This window comes from Sminthopsis crassicaudata, chromosome 5 (genome assembly GCF_048593235.1).
Source record: "Sminthopsis crassicaudata isolate SCR6 chromosome 5, ASM4859323v1, whole genome shotgun sequence".
NCBI classification, from domain to species: domain Eukaryota; kingdom Metazoa; phylum Chordata; class Mammalia; order Dasyuromorphia; family Dasyuridae; genus Sminthopsis; species Sminthopsis crassicaudata.
Window position 1 is genome coordinate 305,546,357 of NC_133621.1, and position 17,875 is coordinate 305,564,231.

Genomic DNA, 17,875 nt, shown 5'->3' on the forward strand with positions numbered 1-17,875 from the left:
TCCCACAGTTCTCTCTCTGGGGTGTGAATGGGGTTCTCTTCATCACTGAACAATTGGAACTGGTTTGGATCATCTCAATGTTGAAAAAAGCCACGTCCATCAGAATTGATCATTATATAATGTTGCTTTTGCTATGTACCATGATCTGGTTCTGCTCACTTCACTCAGCATCGGTCCATGTAAGTCTCTCCAGGCCTCTTTGAAATCATCCTGCTGGTCATTTCTTACAGAACAATAATATTCCATAACATTCATAGACCATAATTTATTCAGCTATTCCCCCACTGATGGGCATCCACTCAGTTTCTTGCCACTATAAAGAGGGCTGCCACAAACATTTTTCACCTGTGGGTCCCTTTCCCTCCTTTAGGATCTCTTTGGGATATAAGCCCAGAAGAAACACTGCTGGGTCAAAGGGGATGCACAGTTTGATAACTTTTTGTACCTCCTTTTCTAATATCCCCAGGTGTTAGGGCTTATTCCCCTCTCCCCTTACTGAACTGTGTACCCTTATCCAATAGAATGTGAGCTCCCTCAGAGCAAGAACTGCTTGGTTTTTGCATGTGTTCCCCCCAGAGAGGCTAGTGAATGACAGAATGATCCTTTATATAAAAGGCTCTGAGTAGGGCTGAATGGTGAAAGCCTCAGTGTTTTCCAGGGCCACGGGGATGAATGCTTCCCTGTCTTGGGGGTCCCCATGCCCTGACTCTCCTCCGAGACTAATGGGGAGTGGATGGTTCCCAATTTTTTCCTTTCATTGGCAGTGAACATCAAGGCATTTTTGATCAAAGTCATGACTATTTTCTCCTCTAAAGAAATGAGACACTCCTCATTGGAAGGGACCCTTGAAGTACATTTGGATGTACTAAATCAAGTGTTTACCTCTCCCTCCATCAAGGGACATTATATACACGGAACAAAAACATGGGGTCACACCTGCAACTTTTCCTCTTCCCCTAGGGCACAGGTGCTCTGGCCCCTCCTTAAAAGGACTAGATTAAAGATTCCCAAATTCTGGAATCTGAGGCTGGGAATACCCATCTCAGGATCCAGAGTGACCTGTGCCTAGGAGAAGATGCCCAAAAACAAAGAGGAAGTTAGGGAACTGCAGTCCCACCCAACCCACCTTCGCTGCTGTTGGGGAAGGGGAGTATTCCTCTTCTTTCCTCCCTCCCTTTTTCTTCTCCCAGCTAGAAGTCCAAGAAGCTGCCTTGACTGTGTCCCACCTTGCTCCCTATAGCCAACAAGAGGGCAGTCCTTCCTGTTCAGGTCTCCTCTGCCTTCCTCTCAAGCGGTGATGGTGGTGATGGCGGTGGGCACCTGCGAACAACGGGATTTGGTAAAACAGCAGCTCTGGACCAGAATAAACTGTGTTTGAATGAACAATGGTTCCCACACTTGTTTATGAGCTAAAATTTCTGTGAGACCAGGATCTGATTTCATTGCTCCCCCCCTTTTTATTTTTTAAACTAACCTGACCTAGAATTTCATGGGTGTGAGGACTTCCTGCTGGGTAAAGTCTCCTTCCTAAGGCAGGGCAGCACCTGTTGTGTAACTTAGTCTTAAGGATAAATAACCTGCCTGGGGTCACACAGCCTGTTTGTGGAAAGGGCAAACTCAGCCTCCTCTCCAATGCTCCCCCAAAGCCTCCCTTTAAACTTCCCCAACATCAAGTAAAGTCCATTATTAATCACCTATGATGCTAGGCCCTGGGGCTACCCAGAAAGGCACAGAAGCATGATTCCTGCCCTCAGGGAGGTTGCGGTCTTATGATGGGGGAGCCGGCAGGAACAGCAACATACAACAAGACACATACGGAAGACTGGAGATGATCTTGGGAGAAGGCTCCACAATAAAGGGGATCAGGAAGGATTTTAGGTGGGACTTGAAGGAGACCGAGATGGGAAGGGAGAACTACATAAGGGGAAGGACCCTCCTGTCTGAGGTTCCAGCTTCTCTGGAGGGTGCCAGGGCCCAGGCCACGGCATCCTCTTGACATCCCTGCTCCTCCGAGTCGAAACAAGAGTTTGAGCAGAAAATGACCCAAATCTGGGTTCTCCAGCAGGGCCAACATTTCCAGCTCTGTTCACATGGACGGGACAGCTGACCCGGCCATCTGACCCAAGCTCTCCAGCTGTAAGGGAACAATGTTCCCTTATGGTGAGTGGAAAATGGCTTTCATGGTCCCTGTGCACCCAAAGGAAACTTGAGCTCTTCACTTGAACATGAGCTTGGGAGAGAACCTGAGCTCGTAGGCGGAGTTGGTCACCCTGCCAGGAAAAGTGGGGCCACGTGCTAGGTTCTGCCGCACATGGGACCCGAGAGTGGGACCGGCAGAACCAGGCCAGCTGGGGGAATGGGGTAACGTGGGGCTTCCCAAGGGGAAGACCCTGGCACAGGGCTCAAGTGAGGCACCTCCAGGGCCAGTGGGAGCTGCCATGTCTCCCAAGAACGGTGGAGGCAAGTCTCGGAGTGGGGTTGGGGGCCCCAGGGAGGCGCCAGCTTTTGTCTGGACAAGAGCTACCCAAGGGGAAGGGGAAGGACACTCCCTTCTGGGGATGGGTATAGATGAAGCATCAGGAGGACTAGCTGGGCTACACACTGACCACAGACCAGGGAAGTGGAGTCGCAGACCCTCAGGCGAGGACTGCTGGGAAATTTTCCCTGACCTTGGCCCCAAGTTGGTCATTTTGTAACTCCCGTCCATCCTTTCGGGTTCAGGACCACACAGAAACAGCCTGATTATCCTTCTTTAGTGTGGCAGCCCTGCAAATAACTGAATATGCTCATGTCCACCTTGAGGTTTCCCCAGGCCCGATGTCTCGCGCGCCTTCAATTCATTTAAGGTCCTTCTCCATGGCGGCTGCCCTCCTCTGTGATTCCCTCCTTTCCCCCAGTTCAGCTGATGCCCTCTAGACTAATAATGTCAACCCGAGATAAAGATGGAGGACCCTGGTACACAAAGACCACAGCAGGCACAAAGTGACTTGTTAACATTACTGACATTTTATTGTGTTTATATTTATTTTGTTACATCTTTCCCAATTGTATTTTAATCTAGTTTGGGCTGTACTCAGGAGTATTTGGGAACATTCCTAGTCCAAGAAGCCATTTAATATATTATTTCTTATAATTTTTTTTTTTTTCTGCTGAGGCAATTGGGGTCACACAGCCAGGAAGTGTTAAGTGTCTGAGGCCAGATTTGAACTCAGGTCCACCTGACTTCAGGGCTGTCTTGTAATATCTTTATGAAGGCAAATACCTCTCTGAATGAAGACAGAAACACAATTGGTGGAGAAAACGCTTGGCCATGCCCCCTTGGGGCTTTAAAAAGCTAAGCCTGGACAATCTGAAATTCAGAGACATCAGAAGCTGCCTGTAGAAGAGACACAGGGCAGAGACCAGGAGAGAAAAACTCCCTCTCTCTATTTATTTATTTATTTTTTTCAGTCATGTTCAGTTCTTTGTGAACCTATTTGGGTTTTTCTTAGCAAAGATCCTGGTGTTGTTTGTCATTTCTTTATTAGTTCATTTTACAGATGGGGAAACTGAGGCAAACAGGGCTAAATGACTTGCATAGGGTCACACAGCTAGTAAATGTGTCATATTTGAACTCACGCCTTCGCCTTCCTGACTCCAGGCCCAGTGCTCTATTCCCTGCACCATCCAGCTGCCCACGCCCTGTACTGCCATATTGTAGCTTTGACTTTGACCAGTTGGAAATAATATATCCCAAGGGAAGTGAGACACACACTCCAGACAGAGATACTAAGATTCATCAGAGTCCACAGGGTTGCGAAGAGTCGGACTCAACCATCACAAAATAGGGTTGTTCAAGGAATAGTGGAGACATAAATGAGATACGGAGATGGGACTCTTTGGAAACCTCAGGGTGCTGTGGAGATCTGGACTTCTGCCCTTGTTTTTCAAGCTTAATATTTGTAGGCATCTTGTCCTTTGCTGAGTTGGACTTTTGATCTTCCCTGGCACCGTGGTAGTTTTTTATGGTCAGTGATCTTTTTTTTTTCTTGCTCATTTTCTTTCTTTCTCCTATTTCGGGACTTTTAAAGTCAAGTTCTGCTCCGGAAGCACAAGCTTCCTGTGTAGCTTCAAGCTTTGAGCAGTGGGTCTCCTTGTGTACTTGCTCATAGCACTGGGGGTTGCCTGACTTAGTCCCGCCGGTTGTTGCCTGCTTTCCTGGGCAGGCAGCTTGCCTTCTGCATTGGGACTGGAGGCTGTCCCAACAGTCTGCCGTGATAGCCAGGATAAGGGGTGCTGTGATTAAGACCCTCCCACTGGCTTTCCTGGTCACTGTCTAAGCTGGCCAGCGCACCACTTTCACCCCAGTGAGACTGACCAGCTTTTTTTGAAGTCCTTCCAACCTATCTTAGCTGGAAAATTGTTTCATTCTGTCTCTTTTTAGGTTCTATTGTTCCAGGATCTGTTCAGAGGCGAGGTTTCATGTTGTTTTCGGAGGAACTGGGAGAATGCAAGAAGCTTCATTCACCATCCAAACTGTTTGTTCTTAACTAGCTGTGTGATCCTGGGCAGGTCACTTAACCCTGACTGAAGGAGGGGGAAGAGAACTGTATCTCCTTTGATCAAATCCACTGGGGAGTGGATTTGGTTTGATACCTGTGTTGAATATCAGGTCTATATCAGAGACATTTCATGCTCTGTGTCGCTCAGAAACTGTAAGAACCCTGTACAGTAACAACAGCCAGGACCTGCTCTTCCTCAGTCTCCCCAGATTACAAGTTCCCTGAGGGCAGGGCCTCCCCCAAAGTCTTATTCCCACTGTGCTCCCCCTGTCTTTCCCCAGAGAACAGGCAGATTTAAGTAGGCAGAACCAAGGAAGGCTGTAATCTCCATTTTTATTGATCATTTCCCCCGTATCTACAGCAGACAGCCCCCCAATTTCTCAGTCCCATGAGATCATACTGTTGTCCCCAAGCCTCCTCTGATTGGCTCTCTGGGCCGGCCACCTTTCTGATCTGCTTCTGAGGCAGCTGGAAGGGTCCTCGGCTCCTAAGCCTTAGTTGCAGCCTTCTTGATGGTCTTCACCTTCATCTCGGTGGCCTTCAGGGAATCTATTGGGCTCCAGGTTCCCCAGTGGATGTCAGAGCTCCAGCTTTTGTGGTCCCCCTCAGGGTGCCAGTCCCCATGGAGATTGGCCTCCCCACAGTCGCTGAACCACCAGCCTGCTCCTCCATGCCACTGGCTGCACTCGTTGAAGGCTATATCCCCACTGATACAGGGGTTGCAGGAGTCATGGTCCCTGTCCAGGGTGCTGAAGGCAGTGCCTTCCTGGGAGGCAGCTCCCGCCCAGTTTTCACCACGGAAGGCGTCTCCTGTGCGGAAGAGCAATGGTTGGGATCATGGGCTCTGGCCCGGAGCCATCTCCTCTGACTAAGTCTCACAGAGCCACCCCTATATCTGCCAGATTGTAGCTTCAAACCCCAAGTCTCACAGAGCCACCCCTATATCTGCCAGATTGGAGCCTTGAACCCTAAGTCTCACAGAGCCACCCTTATATCTGCCAGATTGGAGCCTTGAACCCCTTTGTGTGGAGTTCAGGTAGTATCCGAATCACATCATCCTAGGTTCATAAATTCACTCTGTCTCTGACCAGTGAGTGCCAACCAGGGCGACTTTTTCTGTCTGGAACGCAGGTGCTGAGCCCGGAGCCATCTTCTCTTTCCAGGCCCTCTCTCTATTCCTGGTCCAGACTCACATTCCCTATCACTCTATCCCCCTCCCATCTGGAAGCCAGACTCAGAGGGGCTTCCTCCTTGTGTCCAGGACCCAGATGCTAACCCCAGAGCCACCTTCTGATTCAGGCTGCTGAGGGAGCAGGTCCAGGGACTGACCAGGACCATCTTTTTCAGCCTTGGAGCTTCTTTCTCCTCCTGTCCAGAGTCCAGGCTCAGAGTTGTCCCCCTGCCTCTGTCCAGCTCCTTCCCATGCATGGATGGGGCTGTTCTCTCTTTCTGGATCCAGGCACCCACCCATGCTCTATTCAGGTGCCCAGCCAGCCTGCTTCTCCCTTTCCCTGTCTCTGACACTCACCCCCCCTCCCTCCATTGTCCTATATGACCACCTGGCAGTATAACTCGAGGCCCTGTGTGATTTAACATTTTCCTCCATTACGTAAGCCATTTAACACACGTGCAAAGACACAAGACTAGGAGGGAGAGGCAGCTTGTTGGATAAAAGCATCAGCAGCTTTCAGGGAACCCTACAATTGTGTTGGACTGCCAGGTCACACTGCTAACACAGAGTTTAGAGTCCACTGCGACTGCCAGGATCTTTTTCAGATGAATGGCCATCTAGACATGTCTCTTTCACCTTCTGCTTGAGAGGCTGATGACTAGAACCCACATATTTATTGTTACATTCTAGTCTACAGAAATCCTTTTTGGGTCCTAATTCAATTATCCAATATGTTAACTGCCCTTTCTAGCTTTAGGTCATCCATAAATGAAAGGAGTATTCCACCTCTGCCTTTATGCAAGTAACGGGTAAAGAATTTGAATAGTTTATGGCCAAGGACAGATCCCTGGGACGCTCCATGGAGACTTCTGAGTTCGGCCATTAAACCAATTCCAAATACACGGGACTGTGCTATAATCTGGCCCACATGTGTCCAATGCTCTAATGATAGCTTTAGAATTCTCCTCATCCATCAATTTATCTTCCTTCTTCTTTTTAGACAAGTTAATCCAATTCTGAAAACACTGAGCCATGCTATCATCTAGCCCACGTCTTTACCTCTTTGTCCAATGCTCAAAATCTGGGCTAATGTTAGCATTAAAATTCTCCTTATCCACCAGTTTAACTTCCTTTTTAAAGACAGATTTACTAAACTGGTAATAAATTTGTCTAAAAAAAGAAGGAAGTTGATCTGAACATCCTGGTTCTTTGAGGTCACTGCTTCCTTTTCTAAGTATTCATTAAGCATTTTTTTTTTTTAAACCTTCTAGCATGCTGGCAGGAGTCAAGCTCGCTGACCTATAGTTTGAAGACTGAGTTCTTTGTCTTTTGTTTCTTGAAAATCAGGACATCTGCCCCAAGGCCCCCGGAGCACTCCCCCTCCCCAATTCCCCATGACCTTTCACAGATAGACGCCATCCCATCTGTTAGTACTTCTCAGACCCCGCTGAATTTATCCAGGGCAATTAGGGACTCCTATTATGTCCTTCCTGCAATTCTGTTCCCGACTAAAAATGTTAGTCATTTTGCTTCTGCCTTTTCCAGGTCAAAGATCGCCTTCTTTCTCAGATACAGCGGAATCCAAACCAAACTAGTTCTGTCTCCTGTATCTTCAGCTCCCATCATCAGCTCCCATCCCCTGCAGGAGGCCAGTCCCTTCACGAAGCCCAAAAGAAACACTGCCTTGTTCCTTCTTGCCAGGCGAGTTCATTCTGAGCTCTTGTGCTTCACACACTCTCTGACCCCCAAGGTCCTACCTTACGTCCGGAACTTTATCCCCTCTCTTCTTACCCTCTCGATTCCTACTCATTCTTTAAAACCCCAATTCACGTCACCTTCTCTGGGGAGCCTTTGGTGAATGCCCTCCTAAGGAATGACCTTTTCCCTCTGAACCTTCTCTGATGGGCTTATCAATGTAATGCATGGTTTTCTGGATTTATATCTTATCACCAACTCATTTGGGAGCTACTCAGGCAAATTTTGTATCTCTCCTATGCGGAGTTCCGGGGAGCTGCACACAGAAGGAGCTTAATAAATGCTCACTGAATTAGCCAAATTTTGTATCTCTGCCATGTGGAGTTCCAGGGAGCTGCATACAGGAGAAGCTTAATACATGCTCACTGATTTATATAGGCAAATTTTGTATCTCCCATGCTAAGTTCCGGGGAGCTGCACACAGAAGGAGCTTAATAAATGCTCAATGAATTACACAGGCAAATTTTGTATCTCCCATGCTAAGTTCCAGGAAGCTGCATGCAGGAGGAGCTTAATAAATGCTTCCTGAATTACACAGGCAAATTTTGTATCTCTCCCATGCTAAATTCTGGGGAGCTGCACACAGAAGGAGCTTAATAAATGCTCACTGAATTACACAGGCAAATTTTGTATCTCTCCCATGCTAAATTCTGGGGAGCTGCATACAGAAGGAGCTTAATAAATGCTCACTGAATTACACAGGCAAATTTTGTATCTCTCCCCAGGGCCCTGCACACAGGAGGAGTCTAATCAGCACTTTGGAGGGCAGAGTTGGGCTCACCTGCATTTCCGGAGTACCTGCCCAGGGTCAGGGTGTAGAAACTGGCCGCGTCCCCGACCTGGAAGGAATCGTAGAGGGCATGGCGGCTCTCGTTTTCAAAGTTGTGCAGGTCCACTCTGAGCTGGGTGCGGATGCCGGGCTGGTGCGTCAGGGAGTGAAGTTTGGCCAGGCCCAGCCAGTGCTCGCCTGCGAGGGGAGAGACGCCCATCACTGAAGGCCGGGGACCAGGGAACCGGCCGGTCTTCGCCCCAGCTGCCGCGCCCTGCCAGGGGTGCACCTGGCCAGCAGGGGGCCGGCTCCCCTGACGGGGCTCTGGGAAAGGCCTGCCCCGGACGTGGTCCCTTGAGGCCCTCCCAGCCTCTGCCTCCCCTCCTGCCTGGGCTTCTCCTTCAGGAGACAGCCTCCCACCGCCGGCTCCAAGGCCAGCTCCTGGCCCGCTGTGGCTCCCTCCCAGACCGGCAGCCCTGACCCCACAGGAGCGCGGGCCCGAGCGGGGACTCTGTGAGCTCCCATCAGAGACGCCGGCCGGTGGGATTGTGGGCGGGACGTTCTGGGTTAGAGTTCTGTGGCGCAGGGGGGAGACATGTCTGACACGCTGCATTATTCATCTCTGCCTACTGGTCTCTCTTCCTCGGGGGCCTCAGTTATCCAATTTTGGGGGACTAGCTGGGGGCATCTGTCCTTTGCTCCAGGGATTATCCAAGATTATCCGGTTGCTTTTTGGGGGGTACGTTCCTTTTCTAGGTATTACCCACAATTATCTGCCTATTTTGGTTCTTCCTTAGGGAGGTCTGAATGGGGAGATGGGCCCCTGCTCTAGGTGAGCCCCACATGTCCCCAGGCACCAGCAGTAGAGGTCCAGGAGTGACCGGGGACAAGGCCCCTGCTGAGCTGCCTGCGCTGGAATTCTCCGGCCTCCTCACCTTCCACATTGCCAAAACCATGGTCGTACTCCCACCAGACACGGTCAAAGGCCAAAGGCTTGCCGTTGCCCCCTGTCCGCCTCTGGAAGACTGTCCAGCCGCCATCTTTTTGCATGTCGCAGTAGACCTGGGGGTTACAAGGCGTGAAGGGACTCTTTTACGCGGCATTGTCTCAGATAGGCTGTCATCCCTGGCTCCCCCCACAGGGGGGCCTCCTGACCGCCCCAGAAGCCCCTCCGGGCCAACTTCCCAGATGAGAAAGCCTGATCTCACACCCCTGGACACAAGCCCACTCCCATCTCCTTCTAGAGAGCATGACAGAAAGCATCTCCCACTTCCCTGGCGAGGTTTAAAAAACTGCTCCTCCTCCCAGAGCCCCGAGAGGTAGGCAGCGCCTGCTCCCACTTTATGGAGCAGGTAACTGCGGTCTGACCCACAGCTAGCCGATGCCGGGCCCATTCTCACCTTCTCTTCCCCTCGCCCACACGTCTAACCTGTGGCCGAACCCACCAGCCCTCCCCTCCACTGGCGGCTCACCTGGACTGCAACAGCAGCCTTCTATCTGCTCAAGTCTCTCCTCCAATCCCTTCTGACTCAGCTGCTGTGGCTCCCCATGGCCCCCAGCCCCCAAATCTGCCCCCTCCTACAACCGCGCCCCCCACCCTCTCTGTGCTCGTCCCGCGTCGCCTTCATCTTTGAGCACTCCTGGTTCCCCCCAGACTCACCCACTGCAGGCAGCCTCCCCTCAGAGACCACCCCCCACCCCCCGGAGGGGGCCAGCTTGTGCTTGTCTCCCCATTACAAGCTGGAGCTTACGGGCAGGGACTTGGTTTTGCCTCTTTTCAAACAGGCCCCGACACATAGTAGGTGCTTCCTAAATGCTGTCTGACTTACCTGGAAGGCTTCCGGGGCCCCCTCTGGCCTGATGACATAGATGTCGCTGGGGGACTGTGGATTGTCTGTCCAGATCTGGGAGCAGTCCTTCCCTGTGGGGGCACAGAAGCAGAGCTGAGGAACCCTGCTGGGAGTGGGGGGTTTGCCCCATCTCCTCCGTCCCCTCTCCGGCCCCCCAGAACCTGCCCAAAGGGCCGGGGGCTCTGAGGCTGTTCTCTCGTCGCCTCCCAGCAGATGTTAAATGACCGGGGCCCTCAGAGGTCATCTCCTGGATCCATTTACAAGGGGCAGAAACCAAGGCTTGTCCAGGGGAGCTGAGATTCCCACCTGGGCCTTCTGGTAAAGAAATGGGCAGTGGACGGAGCACCAGCCCTGAAGTCAGGAGGATCCGAGTTCAAATCTGGTCTCAGATACTTCCTGGCTGTGTGACCCTGGGCAAGTCACTTAACCCCAGCCTCAGGGGAAAAAAAAAAGAAATGGCAAACTGGGTGGGGGTCAACCCTGGAAGGCTTTCTAAGGAGGGGGCTTTTGAGGAAACTGGAGCATTAAGGACGTTGGACAGTTATTGTCCCACTCTAACAGCTGAGACAAGGCCACTGGGGAGGAAGTCCATTGTTCCTCATGACCCAGACCCTGGACCCAGCTTCCCAGACCCCCTCCCTCAGACCCCCAAACCCTGCAGACCTTGCTCCTTCAGCTTTGCATTTTCCACTGGCATCTGTGGAAGGAGAAAAAACATAAGCATCCACCGTGGCCCTGCCAGCCCCCAGCCACGGCAGCCCACCCACCGCAGCGGGGAGGGGTTAGAGAGGATGAGGAATCCCAGCCATAGAAACTGCCCAAAGTGGGTGCTCTGAGGGCACAGTCTGAGCTGCCTCCCAGCTGAGGGCAACTGGCATGCGACACAGTGGGCAGAGTGCTGGTCTTGGAGGTAGGAAGCTTCCATTCTCTGACACTTTCCAGCTGTGTGACTCTGGGTAAATCATGTCATCCCGTCTGCCTCAGTTTCCTGATCTGTCAAATGATCTAGAGAAGGAAGTGGCAAACTACTCCAGGATCTCTGCCAATGAGGTCACAGGGAGTTGGACACGGCTGAACAACGATTAGCTTTATTCCCAACAATCCAGTGGAAGAGGTAGTGGTGGGGGAGGAAGGGAGCACAAATAGTCTTTTCTTTTGATAGACGGGAAAACTTCGCAAAGAGCCGTTTCCACATGGGTGGATTTGAACACAGACCTCTTGTCTCTAGATCTAAGGTTCTTTCTCGTGCTCCCAGCGACCTGCTAAGACCCAAACGGCAGGGTGACCCTAAGGGCTTCCTCATGGCACGCCCGCCCCAGCTGGCACTTGTCCAAACCCCCGAAATCGGCTACCACAGCTCCCAGAAAGAATTGCAAGGATTGAGTATTTCCTCTTAACAAGGTTGGAGAGCAAGCTGATGTTTGCCTTTCCAGCAGTCGAGTCACTATTACTAATGCTCAAAGTACAGACTGAATTTTCACTCCCTCTGTTGTTTGCTTGCATTTTGTTTTCTTTCCCAGTTTTTTTTTCCTTCTTAATCCAATTTTTCTTGTGCAGCAAGATAACTATATAAATACGTATCTATATATTGGATTTAACATATTAAACGTGTATGGGACTGCCTGCCATCTAGGGGAGAGAGTGGGGAAAGGGAGGGCAAACGTTGGAACAGAAGGTTTTGCAAGGGGCAATGTTGAAAAATTACCCATGCATCTGTTTTGTCAGTAAAAAACTTAAAAAAAAAAGAGGTGCGGGCTGATCTCTTTTCCAGGGTCCAGCCTATAAGGGTCAATCAAAAAGCAGAACAGAAAAGAAAAAAAAAAAGAATCTGATGGGGGGGCACGGAAAAGTAGCCTAACATGTGCCAGCAGGTCAGGGGAAGGGCAGGAGTGGCATGGAGGTTTATGATATCATCAAGAGGTCCAACAAACATCACATTGTCCGTTAAGGCTCATATGAAGACATCTTGGGACCAGAAGGGTAGATACAGTAGAAAACATCTGGGTGAAGAGCAAAGGAGAGACCAAAGATGCTTGTGTTGGAAGTACACTACAAACCACTTGGATGGGAGAAGATGGAAAAGGTGCTGAAGAAGCAGGTCATGATCCTGAAATGAAATCATGGAAGAGACGGGGCTCTTAGCTTGCCAAGAACCACAGTATTATGTCTGCAGCCCCAATATTCCAGACTCCTTCTCCAGCTTCCCTCCAGGACTTCTCCCTGAGCAGAATGTAAGCTCCTCGAGGGCAGGCCCCATCTTGCTTGCTTGTGCTCGGATCCGCGAGGTGAGCACTCCTGCTCATTCTCTCATTTCTTTTCTCACTCTTCCTCTATCATCTTACCCTCTCACACCATTCCTCTCATCTATTTCTCTACCGTTATCTCTGTAGTGATGGAGAACTTCAACAGACAATGGCGGGAAGACAGAACTCTTGTCATTTAGTCCAGTGGGGGTTTTCTTGGCAAAGATGCTGGAGTGATTTTCCATTTCCTTCTCCGGCTCATTTTACAGATGAGGAAACTGAGGCAAATAGGGTGACGTGACCCCATTGGGGGTTTTCTTGGCAAAGATCCTGCACCATCTTTTATTTCATTTTCTTTTCTCTACCCAAGAGAACAACGCTCTTTGTCCCGGAGAGAACAAAAAAGATCAATGGAGTGTGAGATGGTACCACAATTTCTGTCACCAGGAACTCGGTTATGGAAGGAAGAGTCCTCCATAATCACTCTGCTATGGATCAATGAGCTCAGAATAACTTCATAGAATAGGAGAAATATCAGTATTGGAAAAGGATAAAAAGTGGTCTTGTTCTGTGAAAGATGGATGATCCTAGAGTCAGCAACTAGGCCAGTGAACTTGATTGACTTTGATTCCTGGCAAAATTCCAGAAGTACCAAAGTAATTCCTGGGTCCCTCCCAGTGATGGCTGAAAGGTCATGGAGGATGGGAGGGGAGCCCCAGCTTTGGAGACGGGCAAATGTGCCAATTTTCGATTTTCACACAGGAAGGAGACGAGAATTTGCAGAGGAGAGGCCAGTGATCTGGACTACCAGCATTTTTCAAAGGTGTGGTTGGTGAATCTGGAGGAGCAGCAGCAACGATCACGAAGAGTCAGTAGGATTTCATCAAGAACCATCGCCCAATTATAATCAGGTTTTCTTCCCCGAGTTACTGAACTGGTAAATCAGGCTGTGGACAGGGATCTTCAGGATGGAGCATTATGGGCGAGACAACACTACGAAGGCTAACACTCACTGTGCTTTCAAGTTGCCGCTTCTCCCGAGTCCCTGCTGTGGGACTCACAGCCCTGGTGGTCCTGCTGCCCCCTGCACGCTCTGCTCCCGCCTCCGCTGGCGGCCCGGGCCCAGCACTGTGGACGCCGTTGGGCTGGGGCGGATGCAGCTCTCATTCTTCCGGAGGGCCCCGACTGTTAGGGGACTTGCCCACCTCCCGTCAGATCCTTTTGTGCATCACACCCCATACACAATTTCATGTTTTTCTCTATTAAATTTCACTGAGCCTGTTTATTGCTCTGCTCCCTTTGGATCTTAACTCTGTCCCCCAACTTGTTATGATTCACAAATCAAACAGCTGAGCTTCTAAGCGCTGCAAGTCACTGCCGAGAATGTGGAAGCCCCTGGGGCCTCCACCAAGGCCCACCCTCGGGGGCCTGACTCCGTCACGGCCACTACAAGGGTCCGTTCATTTGGCCACCTACTCGTCCTCTCTTCTAGGCCCGGCTCACCTCACCTCATCCACAAGCACAGCATGAGAAATCTCAATGTTATGATGAAAGCTAAATACAAAGTGTCCCACCCTGACCCCTGGATCTACCAGGAAATTCCCTGGACCCATGAGTGACGGGTTAAGTAGGGGTTGCCCAGCCTTACACACAGCATCGTTACATGCATCCCAAAGAGCTGAATCTAGTCCTAAAGAGTAGTCATTAACAGCTCAGTGCAAAGTTAAAGTGCTTAATAAAGAGCTTAACATATACTAAGTGCTTAATAGATGCTTAGTCCCTTCCCTTCAAGTCAACTTGGAGGGGGAAGGTCTCTTCGGAAACCTAAGGATGGAGGTTTAGAACTGGCTATCTCGTATTTTTTTTAATCCAGGCCTAAGAGCATTATTGGCAAGCTCATTAAATTTAGGGGTGACAGGAAGCTGGGACAGATAGGTGGGCGACACGGCCGACATCGTGTGCTTAAGAAGGCGAATTCAAAATTAAAAAAATCCACGTGGAGGACGGGGCAGGGGCGGGACAACGGCATTTTGTCTGAAGAGAGCCGGCAGGTGGGACGGAGTAGCCGGAAGACACCCGGGGTCTTGGGGTGTGGGAGGAGAGCCTCTGAGCTTCCAGGACAAGGGGGCGAGGGGGGCTAGACCCCACCTGGGATAACGTCGGTGTTCTGGGTGTGGATGGCCCGGGCCACGCCAGAGACAGACGGGGCTGGAGCCTCGGGGAGAAGGCTTGGGGCTTTCCGGAGGAGGGGTCTGCCGCGAGGGGTCTTGGGGAGCTCCACTGCTGCCCCCGGCCAGACAGTTAGGAAACTGAGGTCCCAGGAGGGCTGGGGCTTGACCAAGGGCACACAGGCCTGGAGGCGTCTCCCTGTGCACGAGCGCTCCAGCCGGGCAGTACTGGACACCTTCTTACCTTACAGTCTGGCAAGCAGAGCCAGGAATGAAATCAACTGAGAAAGAAGGTATCGGGTAACTGGGACGTGCCCAGCTCGGCCTGACAAAGCTAGGAGCCAGCCGGCCACAGAGCCCCAGATCTGTCACCGGGACCCTGCTGGGCCCGTCCCGAGCCCGGCCCCTCCTGCTGGGGGCTCGGAGCTTCCTGGCAGCTGGCAGAAGTGGGGGACAATGCCCCCTGGGAGGGGAGGGAGAAAGGGCCCAGGGCTGGGGAGAAAATGGGGCGTGGGCCACCTCGAGGAGCCACTTCTGAGGAGCCAGCCCAAGGGGAGAAGCCGGCCTGGGACACGGGCTCCCAGGGTTCCCAGACAGAAGCCAGGGCACTCACCCGAAACTTCACCGTTCCTGAAGTGATGGGCGGCCGGCAGAGGAGGACGATGACAAGGACAAAGCCGAACTGAGTCACCGGTGCCATTGCTCCTGGGCGGGAGAGATGGGGGATGTGGGTGCCCAAGCCTGGCACCCCTGGCCCTGCTCCCTCTGCAGCCCTCCTTGTGCTCGGAGAGTCTGCATGGCCCTCTCTAAACTCCTCTCTCATCCAAACCCCAACCATCTGAGCCCCCTCCCCTTCTCTGAGCCCCCTCCCCTTCTCTGAGCCCCCCCCCTTCTCTGAGCCCCCTCCCCTTCTCTGAGCCCCCTCCCCTTCTCTGAGCCCCCCCTTTTCTAGGCCCTCTCCCCCTCTCTGAGGCTCCATCCCTCCAGGGCTTGGCTTACGCTGCTTGGTCTCCTGCCTCCCAGAAGCCCTCTTGCCCCACTCTGAGGCTTGGGCTGTTTATACCTCCTGGGAGAGGGCGGCATCTGGGGCGGGGCAGGGTGGCCCCACTTGGCTGGGGCGGCACTTCCTACCCCACAAGGCCTGAGCGCCAGGGTTGGGCCGGGCCCACACAAAGGTCCCTTCCTCTTCTTCTCCCTCACATCTGGGAGTGAGCCGTGGCCGCCCATCACGGCAATGACCTTGGCTGTGAAACGAGGCTCAGAGAGGGGGCTGCCCTCACCGGAGAGCCAGGATTTGGGGATCACTGCCCCCTGCTGCAGAGCCCCCACCCTCCCCATGTCCAGGCCTTGGCCATGAACAGGCAGGAGCGAAGGCCTAAGAAGCAGAGCCAACCAGGGGGAAGCCGCATCTCCCCCCAGTCGCTCCCTCCCAGGCCTGGGGCCTTCCTGCCTCAGTCCGGTCCCTCTGGCCTTGTGTTAGGAAGCCCGCCCTGACCGCCAGGGTCCAGAGGCCTGTCTTTCTGTGCTCTGGACCCCCAGAGGCCCCGAGTCTGTCCCACTCCACGGCACTCATCCCACAGTGCCTCAGGCTAGACTTTTCTCTCTGGGTGGGCAGGGTTTGCCTGGCTGGGCCCCCTTGGGACAGCATTCCCCTGGCCTTTGGCCCCCGGTGACTTCCCCACAGAAGGGTCAGTCTCGAGCCTTCCTTTCATCCCTCCCAAGTTCCAGGAAAGTCTGTGGGATCATCTTCCTGCAAGGAGGGGGTGCTGGGCAGGAAGGGCAAACTCTTGACACTTGTTGGGAACAAAGGTAACCATTGACCAATCCCTGGGGTGTGCTCCATCCTTAACAAATCCCTTGACATCTCAGCTCAGCTCAAGGTGACCCAACCCTAAGTCAACACAAGCCAAGCATCTCCTGCAACCAAGCAGAACCGGGGCTGGGTGCTGCCCCGACTGAGGGGGCCTCTGGGCCCGGGGAAGCCCCGACTCCGAGCCGGGCAGTGCTGGCCAGGTCCCTGGCTGAGGGGGAGGGCTCCAGCATCTCCGAGGGAGGCTCCACCAGCTCTCAGGCCGTGCCTGACCAGGGCTACGGCGGAGGCCCCTCTGGAGGGCCAAGCAGAGGCTCTGGCCAGGTCAGCGCTTGGTCTGGGGCCCGTTGGGAGAGGGCCAGAGGAGCCTCAGGCTGGAGGGCCCAGGGACCAGGCCACAGCAGGAGGGCGCCTAGGCCAGGAAAGAGAAAACCCAGTCAGGCTGGGCTAAGCGTGGTCCGAGGCCATGGTGGAGGGCTCCTGCTCAGGACCGGGCCTGCGGAGGCCCCCCCAGTACTGTCCCTTCCTCCCATAAACCCCTGATGGACACTCATGGACCTGTCCTACAGCTCAAGAAAAGGGGCTCCCGCAGGACGCTGCTGGAACCGCTTCTTGCCGAGCCCAGATTTCTCACTGCAAAAGGGGCTCAGACCGCCTGGGGATTTGTAAAAGAGGCCGTGGCCTTCCATAAAGTGACAGCCCCGTTGCTCCCGGCCATCCTGGCCGGGCTCAGACTCTCCTTCCTTTCATTCCCCCTGTGGCCCCCAGCACACAGACTGGGGAGGAGGACTCACCCAGAATTCCTCAGAGTCTGAAGAACCACACTGCGGTCTGGGGCCCGGAAGAACGAGGGTTTGGGACCGGTGCTTCACAAGGCTGGGCTACGTTAGGGACGACGGAGGACTACTGGATCCCGCTTTCTTTGCAAAGGAGAAATGGCCCTTAGACTGGGAAGGGAAGAATGGTAAATGAGGAAGCGGAGGCCACGGGAAACCCAGCCGCCCTCCGCAAGTCCTGGCCATCGGGTCTCTGACGGACCGGCTGCAGGGGGCAGTCCTCAGGAGCAGCCTTGTCCCCCTCATCTCTAGCGGAGCCATCATCGCGCCTCGTCCCCCACCTGGGCCCCTGGCCATCGCCCCCCCTCTCAGCTGTCTCCTCACTGCCCCCGCCCCACCCGGTAGCACACTCAACGTAAGCTCCTCGAGGGCAGGGACTGCCTGCTTGTGCTTATACCCGGGCAGAGCTCAACAACGGCTTTCCCCTCCGCATCCAAAGGGAAGGAGGGCTCTCGCTGCAGCCTCCCGGGCCTCCCTGCCTCCACTCCCCCATCCCCAGTCCACCTTTCACACCCTAAAGACTTGTGTACACATTAGCCTGTCCCGTAACTTCGAGTGCGTCCATTGGCTCTAGCGAGACAGATTGTGCCCGTCAGCCTCCTCCAGTCATCCCCGTCCGGCGGCAGTCGGGACCACGGGTGACGGCCTGGGATGGTATCTTCGACATCTGAGCCCCAGCGCCCACCACAGTGAATCCTCCCTGATGCGCCGGAGCCCCCAGCCGCCCCCCAC

The 17,875-nt window shown here is 53.1% G+C and overlaps 1 protein-coding gene across 2 annotated transcripts; it reads right to left on the minus strand.

Moving 5' to 3' along the window:
• Positions 1-4,827: 4,827 nt before the first annotated feature.
• Positions 4,828-17,297, minus strand: LOC141545079 (angiopoietin-related protein 5-like). 2 transcript variants are annotated; one of them, XM_074272012.1, is made up of 7 exons: positions 17,102-17,297; positions 15,111-15,202; positions 10,750-10,783; positions 10,066-10,157; positions 9,172-9,298; positions 8,249-8,434; positions 4,828-5,351 (listed from the first exon to the last, which is right to left on the minus strand). In XM_074272012.1, the coding sequence occupies exons 2-7, from the start codon at positions 15,195-15,197 to the stop codon at positions 5,029-5,031; spliced, it is 849 nt and encodes a 282-aa protein (XP_074128113.1). In that variant the 5' UTR covers positions 15,198-15,202; positions 17,102-17,297; the 3' UTR covers positions 4,828-5,028. The 2 variants fall into 2 exon arrangements, with proteins under 2 accessions (XP_074128113.1, XP_074128112.1); XM_074272011.1 differs by lacking the exon at positions 17,102-17,297 and adding an exon at positions 15,497-15,697.
• Positions 17,298-17,875: the final 578 nt, after the last annotated feature.

Bases quoted from the DNA above. Each gene is read 5' to 3' on its own strand.
- LOC141545079 (XM_074272012.1), bottom strand. From the start codon at position 15,197: ATGGCACCGGTGACTCAGTTCGGCTTTGTCCTTGTCATCGTCCTCCTC. The intron at 9,299-10,065 runs GTAAGTCAGACA...TGTAACCCCCAG, and splicing joins GGGCCCCGGAAGCCTTCCAG to GTCTACTGCGACATGCAAAA. The intron at 5,352-8,248 runs GTGAGCCCAACT...TCTTCCGCACAG, and splicing joins CAGGTACTCCGGAAATGCAG to GAGACGCCTTCCGTGGTGAA.